Raw genomic sequence first — 13,657 nt, 5'->3', positions numbered from 1 at the left:
CCATTCAAAACTTCAAATTCTTAACTTGAAACGACTTGTTGACTTCGAAACCGTACCGGATTCCAGCCCAGATGAGGCATTATAATTAATATTCATTAGAATTTAAAATTTTCGTATATGTTATTTTAATATTTCTCTGTCATATATTAAAATATACTCTTAACAATTTTCATTTAATATTTTGTTTTAGAAAAATATTACTACATTTTTTCTTGATGCAATTCCAAAAATGAATGATTGTATATAAAAATAAAATTATCATTATACATTATTTTCCTTAAATGTTAAATATCAGTATATCAGGCGTATTTGATAGAATTGCCGCCCATTAAAATAAAAGTGGTTGTTTTTTTTCTGTTCATTCCCATACAAGATACTTAAAATCAAACATTAGAACACACAAAACGATCCTAAAAAAACCTTAATTTTGCTTTAGAAAAACATTCATTAAACGCAACAAATTTCTTTTATACACATTTTTCCCCTCTTATTGTTTACCTTTATAGAGACATATATACACAAAATTCTGTCTTAGAAACTCAGTCATCAGCTAAATCTCCGTAAATATGAAACGTTCTTAAAAAATCCAAAAAAAAGAAGTAAATAACTTTATTCAATGCTATTGTTTTGTTGCATATCCGAAACTTGCATTATAAATGAGCCACTCTAACAAAAAGAATAAAGCAAAAAAAATTAAACAAAAAATTAAATAAAAGTTTTCGTTTTTTTTCTTGTTTTTTGTTTTTAATATTAAATCTAGTCTCAAATAAACTGCAAAAATTTACTAAAATAACAAAAATAACAAAAGTTTTGAATGCCACCATAAATGGTAATCAAAGAAGAGACGTTCCCCAAAAATCCTACAAAAACAATGAACAAAAACAAAACTGTTAAACAACAACAAAAAATTGTTAAAACAACAACAAAAAATTGTTAAACTACAAAAAAAAAACAATTTCCAATTTGCAATGCAAAATGCAAACTACATGTTTTTTTTTTGTTTTTGTTATTACATTTTTCAAAATTCTTTTCTAAAACAATATTGACTCAAGGCGCACACAGTTGATTTTGATCGGGTCTCATTAAAATTTTTAATATATTTGTATCAATTCTGATACAATTTAATAGACTTTAGTTTTAGTTTCTTAATGCATTCTGATCCTGATATCACAATTTTTATTTTATCACATTGAAATTGTGAACTATTTCTTTGTAGGTATATAAAAACATTATAAGTAAACAAGTAATAGAACAGTAATATACCTCTAGCAGCGCAAAGATGTAAATATTTAGAATGTACATATTACTCTTAAATATAATAAATTAAATATAATAAATTCAAGAGAACAGTCTATGGAAGAAATGAGTCACATTTGAGCCGCAATAAGGGAAAAGTACGGTGAAATGCAGTGGCATGTATACATAACCTATCACCTCTCCCTAGTATGGAAGTTTAGTGGAAGTTAAAGATAAATCACCGCCTAGCGCTAGCATTTATGCTACTTTCAAGAATTAGGTAATAACTCAACTAAGTCCGCGATATTTTTCGATTTTGAAGAGGTGCAACACAAAAGTTATTGCAAATTCATTACAATTTTATATTCAACAAGAGATTTAATTTACCGATGCATGCGAGATATTGATTTCTTGGTTCCTATTTTTTGCAATATAGATCCTCTAGAAGAGCCTTAACAATAAAAGGACGAATGTCCCCCTGAATTATATTTTAGTTAATTTTTTAATTTTTTAAAATTGCTATATTAGTTTCGAAAAAAAAATTAAATATTCTTAAAAATACAAAAATAGAAAATTAAGCGGCAACACTAGAATTATTATGGGCATAATAAGATTCTTGTATTCCAAACATATTAAAAGTATAAACCCATAACAAATATGTAGAACAAATTATGTACCTATGTATATAGTTTGGCAACTTTGTTTCTAGACTTTATTTTTATTATTTTAAAGTATAATTTTTTTTCTACACATTAACCAAAACCGAACGAAGTAATTTGGATTTTTATAAAAGATAAATAATATAAGAGAAGAAAACCATAAAAATAAAATAAAATAAAAAAGCAAATTATCAGAAAATTCAAAGAGTTTTAAAACTTGAAAAAATTTCAAATATTTGAAACGGCCACTCCTTGACTTTAAAATCCATGTTCAAAATAATCATGTGTTTTTTGTATAACACAATAGCTACATCGTACAGATACATAAGTATAATGCTTTCTTTGTATAAAAGCAGTTAATATTATAACAACTATTATAAAATATAACTCGTATATTAAAAAATATTCATAAAAATTTCAGTATAGTTAAGTATAGTACACATAGTAATTCAGTATAGAGTACACATAGTAAAATATGCATATATGTACATACATACAGTAACATACATTTTACAAACATAATGCAGTCAAATATAAATGTAGAACATTATTATTAGTATAACGTCTCTATACCACTTATACATTACATACACATCATAAGCATAATATGGATCTATGCATAAAAAATAAAATTAATACCACTCAACCCAACTACTCAAATATGTTAATCTTATATATATGGGAGCTTTATTATTGGATAGTGAATATTTGCTAATACTATTTAAAAAGCCGTAATCTCATTTTTTTTTAATATAATAACGCAGAAGGGAAAAAAGAGAGAGAGAAAAGAAAGAGAGGTGGGAAATTTCATAAAGTGAAATTATTATTATAGAAATATTTTGCTAATAGAGAAAAAGAGGAGAAATTATTATTACCAACAGAATGAAAAGAAAAAAATTTAACCGGATTTCATATTTAATACTAAGCTATTTAAATTATTGTTTAATAAAAAATTAAACAATAAAAGCAAAAAAAGAGAAATATTGCACTTTAAAGAATTTAAGGAATTCTCATTATAAAGGAATTTAGTTCAAAAGTAATTTAATGTAACAAAATTAATTTTATGGATCGCACTTTTACATATTAGAGACGGGTATATTTTCAACCAATTATGAAAATATGAAAAATATTAATTAAAACACACATACATATGTATGTATGAACATCAGAATTTTAAATCAGAATCCTTCAAATTTTTCTAAAAATTATTTTAAATTTTCCAACTTGATTTACTGATTTTATCATATAGAACGTTTTATCTTTTGATCACTAAAATTAATCAATCCTGAATTATTTTTATTACTTTATTGTGAATATTTCCGCATACCAGTAGTTGCTTAAATACATAAAATACATAAATAAATTTCTCTTAATAACTTATAAAAAATCTTCAATAATCAGGTACAGAAGTACATACAGAGTGTTCCCTATAACGGTACACTGACATATACCATCGTATAGAGTAAATTTTCGTTATAATTTTTGAACACTCAGGATTCTACCGCAACCGGTTCTTGAGATGAGTAGGAACTCCTAAAAAAAATTTTTTTTTGCTGACTTAACTAAAGTAGGCTATAACTATAGTTGTGTTAGGTATAACGGAACTCTTAAATATACGCTCGAAAGGTGATACAATACGCTATTGAAAAACCATACAACAAACTTTGTAAAATTTTTGATTCAGGCCATTAGATCACTACCATTTACTACATTAATTTTTGTAAATTTTATGATTTTTATTTTTAATAACGGCATTTTTTTCAATTACTTGATATGATACTTGTAGATATTAAAAATTTTTCAAGAATTGAAAAGCCTAACTGGTGCCCTTTAATAGTAACAATTTTTGGCGTAGTTGTTTAGGTTTGCGAAATAAATAAGAATTAATCCCACATTTTATATAACTTGCAGTAAGTAAAATATTAAGTTTTATCAATTGCATTGTATACAGGGAACACCCTGTATACATAAATCTGCAATTTTAGTATACATATTATTATTCAACTATATATGTAACATATGTTAATGTTTCATAATAAATTATTTTTAAAATTTTATTGTATTGCAATAAATTATAATATAAACGAACTTTTAATTGGAAATAACTGGTTTAAATTTTATTACAATAGATATTTTTCCACATATAAACTAAATTATAATAAATGGCAGCACTATCAATTATTCTGTATCAAATACTATGTATTTTAAAATTTTATGATGATTTTATGTTAAGGTTTACATACATAAATTAAACTATTCAAATGCGCCTACTTGAAACAGATTAGATGTTCATAAAAAAAAAATTATTATATAAGCTTAAGGTGCGGTGAACACAACATACACAATTCAATTTAAATAAATTTGCTTTCCGAGATATAACATTTACACTTTTAAAATATTCATAAAAACTTCATTTAACAGAATAAATCCTTAAAATTTGTAGTAAAAATTTGTAAGTTTATGATACCATTTCATATTATTAAATATGCCTACCATTCTGGCAATGCAATAGGTTAAACCCTAATAATTTAATCTTATATGTTAATAAATTTTATAAGATTATAATTATTAATGCACTTAAATTTTTCACAATAAATTGAATATTCTCGGTTTGATGAAGAAACCGCAACTATAGATTGATTAAACATTTTTAACGACTCAATTTCAACAAATTAAAATACGTGATTCACAACATTAGTAAGAGCATAGGTGATTCGGAATTACAATGGCATAAAATTAAATACTTCTAATTGTCCATAATAATTCAAATAATAATTTTTCAATAATTATAAATAACAATTTAACCATTGAACACAAAATTACAGTGTATTTAATTACAAATTTGTTAAAAATATTCTGTATGTGGTCTTTGTGAAAGCTATATACATAAAGTTTTGTGGAACAATAACATTTGCATATATCTACCTACAATTGCTTGGAATGTTTTGAATGGAAAATTTAAACTTATTGTTCAATTATAGGCGTGAAATTTAAATTTGTTAAACATTTTATAATTATGAATTATTAAGTTGAAAATTATTGTAATCAATTGAAATTATAGTGCAAACCTAAAAATCAAATTCAAGGTTATTTAAAATATTATTATTGTTCTCCATTTTATTATATTTGACACTAGAAATAATAATGAATTTGAAAAATTGATGAAATCGCACATTAAATACATTATTTTATCAATAAAGATCTGCATATGTATATTTTCACAAAGTTCATGATCTCAAAGTTAGATCAAAGTATATGGTATCCCAAACACACATTATTTATATATTCTGAAGTATAAAAGGAGCAATACTGAGTGATTTAGGGAACAATCGAAAATGGTTTAGGCGAAATTTAAACGTTTAATTCAGTAATATCAAAAATGAGAAAATATAAATTCTTTTTGTTCGTCTCTTTGCAAACGCTTAAGATAATAATAGTAACAGTAGAAAGGGATGGGACATGTCACAACGTGACATCAACGTAAAGCCTATGCACTAGGCCAACAGAAAGGCTCATCGTGAACCCCCAAACCAACATCCCACAACACCCATATAATCTAATCCTAAAAACGATCTACCCGAACCAACCAACCTTCCTGGCGAATCTAAAAAGTCGCGCGAGAGACTCCCCAGACAGGTTCCTCAGGCCGTCATAAAAAAAGTCCCAGGGATACGCTTTCTTTTCCACATCAAAAACGGACAGGCACAAAGAGCATGTTCCACATTTTCCACCTCCGCTAAATCCTGATATCCACAGCATATATTCGCCGTAGCGACCCCAAGCCTCTTGGTCTTTTTCCCCAAGAGGCAATGTTCCGTCATCACTTCCACCAGTATACTGAGATTAGCCCTACTATACCTCAATAACATGTTCGTCCTCCCCTCTTTCCTGCTAGGCACACTATTCTGATCACCATACACGTGTGAGTCTCCGCCGGCAAGAACTCGCTACTCCTTTTAGATAAAAAACTAAAATTTTATAAATAAATTATAATATTTGCAAGAAAACTATTTTTCCAGAAAAAAATGTTCACTCACCTTGCCCCGCCCCTTCTTTATCTGTTATGGTTTCTTATTTTCGACAAGTTATTTTATAATCCAAAGCATTTGGAAAATTTTGCGAAATTCACAGCGACATTTACAACGACAAGTTAGCCGTTGTCCAAAACTTGTTTTTTATTCAAATTTTGGTCAACTTTTTTTTTAGGCGAAAGCTTGTAAAAATTAATTGTATATGTTTTTAGTTGCAATTCCAGACCACCCATTAAATTTCTTCTTCATTCATTAATTTCTTCTTCTTTTAAATTTAAATCCAATTTGCATACTATTTTTATGGGTAATAAACTGGTTTACACATGGAACACACACATACATAGTTATGGGTACATTTCAAAATTTTTTTAACATTTTTATTACTCTATGTGTAGTAAATTTTTATCTACCTTATTGTTAACACGTCTTATATTAGACAAAAATTTCCTTTCTTTTATTTTCTAATATTGAAGTTTTTACACCTATTATTAGAATCTTGGTTACACCTTAAACAATCGTTAATGAAGAAGAAAGTTTGTAAAATATTTTTAACCCTTTCTTTTCCCAATCGTAAATCAGTGGAAATAAAAATTTTTCAGTATTAATTATTATATGAAGCATTGAATTTGAAGCAAAAGATGACATATACCGCAGTATTTTAAACACAACTTAGAAAATTTAAAAAATTTACAGGTTCAGTTTCCGTATACTTGCATGTACGCACTAAACTTTGCTTGAACATCATAATTACGAGTATTCAAATATTAAATAAATTTGCATCCATTAATTTCTAATAATCTTGTAAATTATTTTGAAAACTGAAATGTGATTGAAACTCTTTCAAAAAAAAATCATAGTACTACCATACTCTAACACTCTAAATTTAGAGAAAACGTGAAAGCGAACAGAGGAAACAAAGGGTTAAAAGAAAATTAACTTCAAAGTACAATTTAACAAGCTCATTTGAAAGAAAAGTAAATGTCTATATATTTTTTAACACTATATTAGAAAATATTTTTATTTGAAATTTAAATAAATTTGACATTTTATTGGAATATTAATTTTCAAATAAAAGTAGGCGGTTTCAATAATAATGAAATAGAATGGCTTAATTGCTTTATTTTAAAAATACTTTAAAATTTATAATTTTTATTTGTTTTCAATTGCATTTTCAGTACATTAAAGACCTACCATACCCTTTCTTATAAACTAAAAATAAAATTTTAATTTATTGTTCATTTAGCCTAAATTCCGGTGTCGTTACAAATCTGTTTTACATATACATATTTACGTGTATGTAAGGCAGCCGTTAACAATAATTTAAAATACATATTTGAAGAATGTAACTAGAAAATCCAATACCATTTATGTAAGGAATGACTGTTATACTACAAGTAAGGCGGTATACTTCAGTAAGATGCATGTTACAAACAATAAATATTCAGCAAAAACTGGAATTTAATGTGCCGGTATTCATCTTTAAAATAAGAAATAGGAGTGCACTTGAATATTTACAGGACAGTTCATGCTTTGCAAGCGAAGTTCAAACATATAATTTGCGGAATATTCAATATAGGGTTCACCAAATTTAATAGTTTGCCTCCACATGTCAATCAAGTTAATCATAAAACATTGTATTGTTTTTATTAAAAATTCACAATAATTAAATGCAAATTTAATAATTGTGAATTTTGTTGAATTGAATGCTGCGAAATCAATATCAAATTCAAATTACATAGTTTTTTTTTAAAGAACTAATAAAGTACTTATTATTATCTATGTTTAATGCTTATAGTAAAAGAAAATATTTTTTATTACGAAACTTAAATTGCAACATTTGATAAATACATAAAAATAAATGCATTTAATTAAACCTACAGTAAGTGCAGAGCGTCACAGTAATAAAAAAATCTTGTATTCTTACATAAACTATTAAAGCAAATTTACATAACAATAACACTAATTAATTAATAATTAACTACTATTATTTAAATTTCATTGATCTTCTGATTTTTCTTATTTAATTCATAAAATTGATTAATTTAGCAATTAATCTTTTAGCACCTAAAAAATTTATTTTTAAAATTACTCAAATTTTTTTATATTCTCTGTAAATTGTAGGCATGAAGTAAGTTAAAAATAAATTTGAATTTTAACAAAAGTAATTGACCTAAATTTAATCAAATAAAATTTTTAATACACTTCGAAGCAGAGGAAGAGGGAGAGGGGGGGGGGGGGGGGGCTGAGTTCGTACAAGAAAAAATAAATTACCTTGAAGCCTATTCAAACCGAAGTAAATTGTAATTAGTGGATTAATTTAAGCTTTTTTTTTCCTTTACATCATTTGAAAGTGATAGATTTGACAGAATTATGTATGTACGTAGATTTTACAATGACATTGCAAAAATAAAAATCATATTTTTTTCTGTAATTTGTCTGCAATTTGATTTTAATTGTATTTGAATTTAAATATGCTCGGTTCGCATAAAATTTAATTACCATTCATAATGCATTTTCAAAAATAATTTTTTAATTCTTACTTGAAATATAAATTTCACTCACGTTCTATAATTCAATTCTATGATTTGCTAATTATATTATTTCAGTTGCTATAATTGAATTCCAACGCTGATTTTCTGTATTAAATTCGAAATTTTTCGCGATTTTCAAAAACAAATCTGATACATTCAGGTATATAAACTTATTTCTACATTACATAGATGTCTCTGGTGTATAATATTTTCAAACTTTTAATTTTAACACAACAAAAAGTTTAAAGTTTTTTCAAACCACATAGAAATATTAATAAAAACGCATACTTAGTCCGGAATAAATTATTTAAAAAAATAAAATTAAATAAATTAAAATTTAAAAATTTTCTTTAAATTATTCCTCCTCATATTTTTTTAATGGGAGGAAAATACCAAAATGAAAATTTTCTGAACTACAAAATAGGAAATAAAAATTTACAAATATTTTATTTTCGCACGTCCACTCCTCGATTGGCAAGCTTAACGATAATATATTTTTCCATGTCTAACATTTTTTACAAGTATATACATAGGTACGTATATATACACTAATCTTCTTCCATCTCTCTTATTCTCTCGTTCTTTGTAATACACGATTAAAATGATTTTATCGAATTTATTGTTTTAAATCTTTTATTTATTATACGCTTTACATTTTTATTGAATTTTCAATTGTTTCATGAAATCATTGAGTAATTGCTATTTATTTATGAAGTTTTTAAAATTGCTGTTAGTTATAGCTTTAATTGGAACAGTTATTTTTTTTTTAATTTGCATTTAATTCTCGTGATGACTAATAAAGCAATATTAAGCTGGTTGAACTGGTTATTAAAGCCCACCACATTAAATTTTTTTCTTATTAAATAATTTTTTTAATTATTAATTATTTGCTCAGTTTACCCTGTACTTTGTTATTTAACATATATATGTACATATTTTAATTTTCCCTTTAAAAAATATACTGGCAAAAGTTCGTGCCATTTAATTTACAGTTATATTGGTATTGTACTTTGATTATTCTGATTTAAAAATTGTTAATTAAAACAAATTTTTTGAATTGATCTACAAGTTCAAAGTCATTTTAAATGTTATATAACATTTATTATTGTCTTTAATTTTTTTATGTAGTAAATTTACTACATTTCATTAATGATATACATTAACTGATATTTTTTAATAAAACAATTCAAAAGTTGATTTTAGGGTAATGAAAACTATCTTCTTAACTCAATTTCAGGATTCGTTTTCTCGTTTACTTTCACTTAAAATTTTAAATAATTGACGAAATTTGTCATAGCTTCCACATGACTGGATTTAGCTTCTACTCCCCACAAAATTTGAAAATTTTGAATAATCAGAATATGAAACAAGGTACCTAAATCCATTCAGTTTCTTCTCACTCACGCTTTAATGAGGCAGAAAGATTTTAATTCGGAAGTCAAGATTTCCTAATAAATTATAGATCGTTCAAAAGGCTGTTCTTACCTTTACTGGTTATAATCTTCGCATTTTAAAGTGACTAAATAAATATTCGTCTGGTTTACAAAGGTCTAAATAAGTCCAAATAAAATGTCGGTATATATTCTCTGCTTGCAGTAAAACTACTACACTTCTAATTCAACTAGCAACACTATATTGAAAAAATCATAAACTAAATAGATTAAATTTTTCACTGCCTTCTTGGTATTGTTATTTTCCGGTTTATTATTAAAGTTTATATTAATTTCCGGATTTTATTTATCTCAATTTATATACAATATTTTTTTTTTTAATTAATTTGAAAGAACTTTTTCGGTGTTTCTTATAACAATTAAAAATAATAGGTTCAAATTAAAAAAAAAATCACATAAATACTTAAATTTCAAATAGATGGGGCAATCAATAAAATTATTTTGATGGTTATTTCTTGCATTGATCTGATACGATTATAATATTATTCAATTCTCTGTAGCGTATTTTTTGTTAAAAAAATTTCTATATTAAAAACCTATTGAAAAGTTCATTGCTGTTGTGTTACATGGAGGTCATTGTTTTTTAATTATTTAAGTATATCATAATATGTATAATAACTGTATTTAAAGATTTAAATTTTAGAGATATACTTATTGTTTTTTTTTTTTCAATAGAATTCTTGTAGCAGGAAATATAAGATTTTAATATAACAAAGCAATCGCTTGTATTGCTTATTAATTTACACAGCTTTTCGTCATCATGTTCAATATTAATTTATTTTGTTTATTTTTCTTTTTTCAGTTTATGCTAGTAGCGCAGACCTGAATATAGTCGATATTGATGGTGATGGCTCAATATTTAATGGTGATGAAAATCATAAAGTTTGGAATGGTTCACATGATCAATTAGATGGAATAGTAAATTTAGAAAGTCCTTATGAAGTTTTCTCAGGTAATTCATCAACTTTAGGAAGACCAGCTAGAGCAAGACAAATAAGTGCACCAATACCAGTACCACCACCACCAATGAAAGAAGAAACCAAAAAAAAAAAAGATAAAAAATCATCAAAATCTGGAAGCAGTCAAAGTTTATCAGGTACCTTAATACGCCCAAAACCAATACATGCAAATAGTTTACAACGACCTACTATGTTACATCATCATCATCATCATCCATCAATGGGCCCACCACCACCAGGTAGTGTTATATATGGTCCTATTGGTCCACATGCAGCAGCATCTGTTAGACAATATCACACATTTAGTCATAGGGGAATACCAAATGGTATGACACCGACACAACAACAAGGTCCACCACCACCACATCATCATCATCATCATCATCACCATCATCATCCAAATGGACCATCACAACCGCCACCACCACCACACATGATACAAACACCATTAGCAGCAATGCATCAATTACATCATTCACAAAATGGTCCAGTACCAATAATTATACCACAACAATATGCAACTTTACAACCTTCAAAATCGAATAAAAAGAAAAAAAGTAAAAATAAATCAAATGGAACAAATGGTAGCGGTGGTATACCAGTTGGTATGCCAATAATACCATCGATGTATGCACCATATCCAGGTGGACATCCACCACCACCACCAGCACTTAACGGTGGTCCAGGTTCAATGATTAGTGAATCAAGACCATTAGCAATGAGTAATCGAAAATTAGCACAGTCAGCTGGTAATGGTTTAGATGATTCTGGTAATTCTGGAGCTGAATCACCTGGTGGTACTGGTATTTATCGTAGAAAAGGACATTTAAATGAAAGAGCATTTAGTTATTCAATAAGACAAGAACATCGTAGTCGTAGTCATGGTTCATTAGCTAGTCTACAATTTAATCCACCTGATATGAAAAAAGAACGTGAAATTGCACAAATGGTTGCTGGATTAGATTTAAATGATGATTTATCAACAATGCAACATAGAAAAACTTCTGCTAGTTTACATCAAAACGGTAATATACCACAACAACAAATGAATGGTAACATTTATGGTCCAGTTAGTGGTAATTATGGCAAACCTAGAAGATAAAATATAAAAAAATTAAAAAAGGAAAGAAAAATTTAAAGTTGAGTTTAACATAGAAAAAACCAAGATTAAATTTAAAAGTTAAAAAAAGAAATCCAAAAAAAAAAAAAAAAATTAGAAGAAAAATTTTAAAAAATTAAATATACTTTTTTTAACTGTAACTGTAAAATACGATAAATCTAGCGCATGTCAAAAAAAAAACACACATAAATTCTGGGGTATTTTAAACTTCTTATGGTGAAGGGTTCTTAATTTTATGTTAAATATGTGCATGCTTTTCTCTTCAATTTACTATTGTATATAAATACAAACAAATTTTCATAAAAAATAAGATTGTTTTTACAAATTTAGAATTACATTGGCAACACTTAGTTAGAAATGATACATCTAACAGGCAGAAATTTTGTGTACATATGCATATATCAGTTCTCAAAGATTTACGTGCTGCCGCCTTTGTTTTGATTGAGTCACTGGCTACACCAAAATGAAATATGTATGGAAAGTCATACTAAGGAATTTTATTTAAGCGCAGTATAAGTAATATTATTCCCTGTATTCGCATTGAGAAGTTTAAATTTCAAATTCGAGAACTAATGTTCTTGAATTAATATGATTAATATCACCTGATGCAATAATTTAATAAATAGCAAATTTAACCTCAAACTCATTAATTTTATTCATCTCATATAATATTTCTTTAACAATACATATGTATGTACATGTACACTTCATACTACATACAAACGCATGCAAAGTACAGTTCATCATGCATTCTTATTAATAAAATATATTTAACATGTCAGCTATATTATAATATTTTCATCTATTCTTTTTTCGATCCGATCTTTCATTATCCGAAATTGTTTTATTTTTCACATAACTATTATATTTTTCATTATTTTTGTTATGTTATACATATAAATTTATCTATATATATAAAGAAGTATATATATATCATTTTTTTTCGTGTTGTTGTTATTTTACATTTATATTATACATATATATATATTCTTAAATAGTTAGTGTAATTTAAAAAAAAAAAAAAACATATTTTAGCGATTACTTGAAATTATAAAGAATTTGTAAAAAATTGAATTTTAGCCTAAGAATAAAAAAAAAATTGTTATAAAAATTTGGCATTCTAATTAATTTAAGCCGATAAATGCTTTTTAAATTTAGTTTAGAGTGGTCAAAAACGTAAAAAATATTTTAAAATTATAAAAATATGTACAATTTTAATTTTTACATTCCAAAGTAAAAAAACAAAATGGTGTATTTTCGGAAAATCAGTTTTAATTGCAGCGCCATGTAAAATTCTACAACACTGAATAATTTGTAATGATACCGCCTCTATAAATTTCATGGTGCACAAAAATGTTTTAAAATATCGAGTAATTAAAAAGAAATTAAAAAATTCAAAGTAGATTTAAACTGTCGATTCTATAGAATATAGATAATGAAAAATTTTTCAAACTACAAAATAAATCTATAAAGCTGCAATTATTATACGTACTATTAAAATTGCAATTAATTATATTATGTTATATACATAATATAGGTACACAAACGCAGACTGCGTTTTCGAAAATATCCATTTTGACAAATCTTTTAAGAAAAATAAAATTTTGTGTTCGATAAATTATAATTTTAAATAGAACTTGTATCGCATAATAAAGCTATTAATTAAATAT

The 13,657-nt window shown here is 26.0% G+C and overlaps 1 protein-coding gene across 2 annotated transcripts in view; it reads left to right on the top strand.

The window, feature by feature from the left end:
* Positions 1-12,395, top strand: part of LOC129613027 (uncharacterized) — a 55,822-nt gene extending 43,427 nt beyond the window's left edge. For both annotated transcript variants that reach the window (XM_055526910.1, XM_055526908.1), the window contains one exon: positions 10,711-12,395. In XM_055526910.1, coding sequence (XP_055382885.1) covers positions 10,711-11,969 — 1,259 coding nt within the window. In that variant the 3' untranslated portion in view covers positions 11,970-12,395. The remainder of the gene's footprint in view (positions 1-10,710) is intronic.
* Positions 12,396-13,657: the final 1,262 nt, after the last annotated feature.

This window comes from Condylostylus longicornis, unplaced genomic scaffold (genome assembly GCF_029603195.1).
Source record: "Condylostylus longicornis isolate FDR11 unplaced genomic scaffold, ASM2960319v2 ptg000080l, whole genome shotgun sequence".
NCBI lineage: Eukaryota > Metazoa > Arthropoda > Insecta > Diptera > Dolichopodidae > Condylostylus > Condylostylus longicornis.
This window is presented reverse-complemented; position numbering and strand designations above follow the sequence as displayed.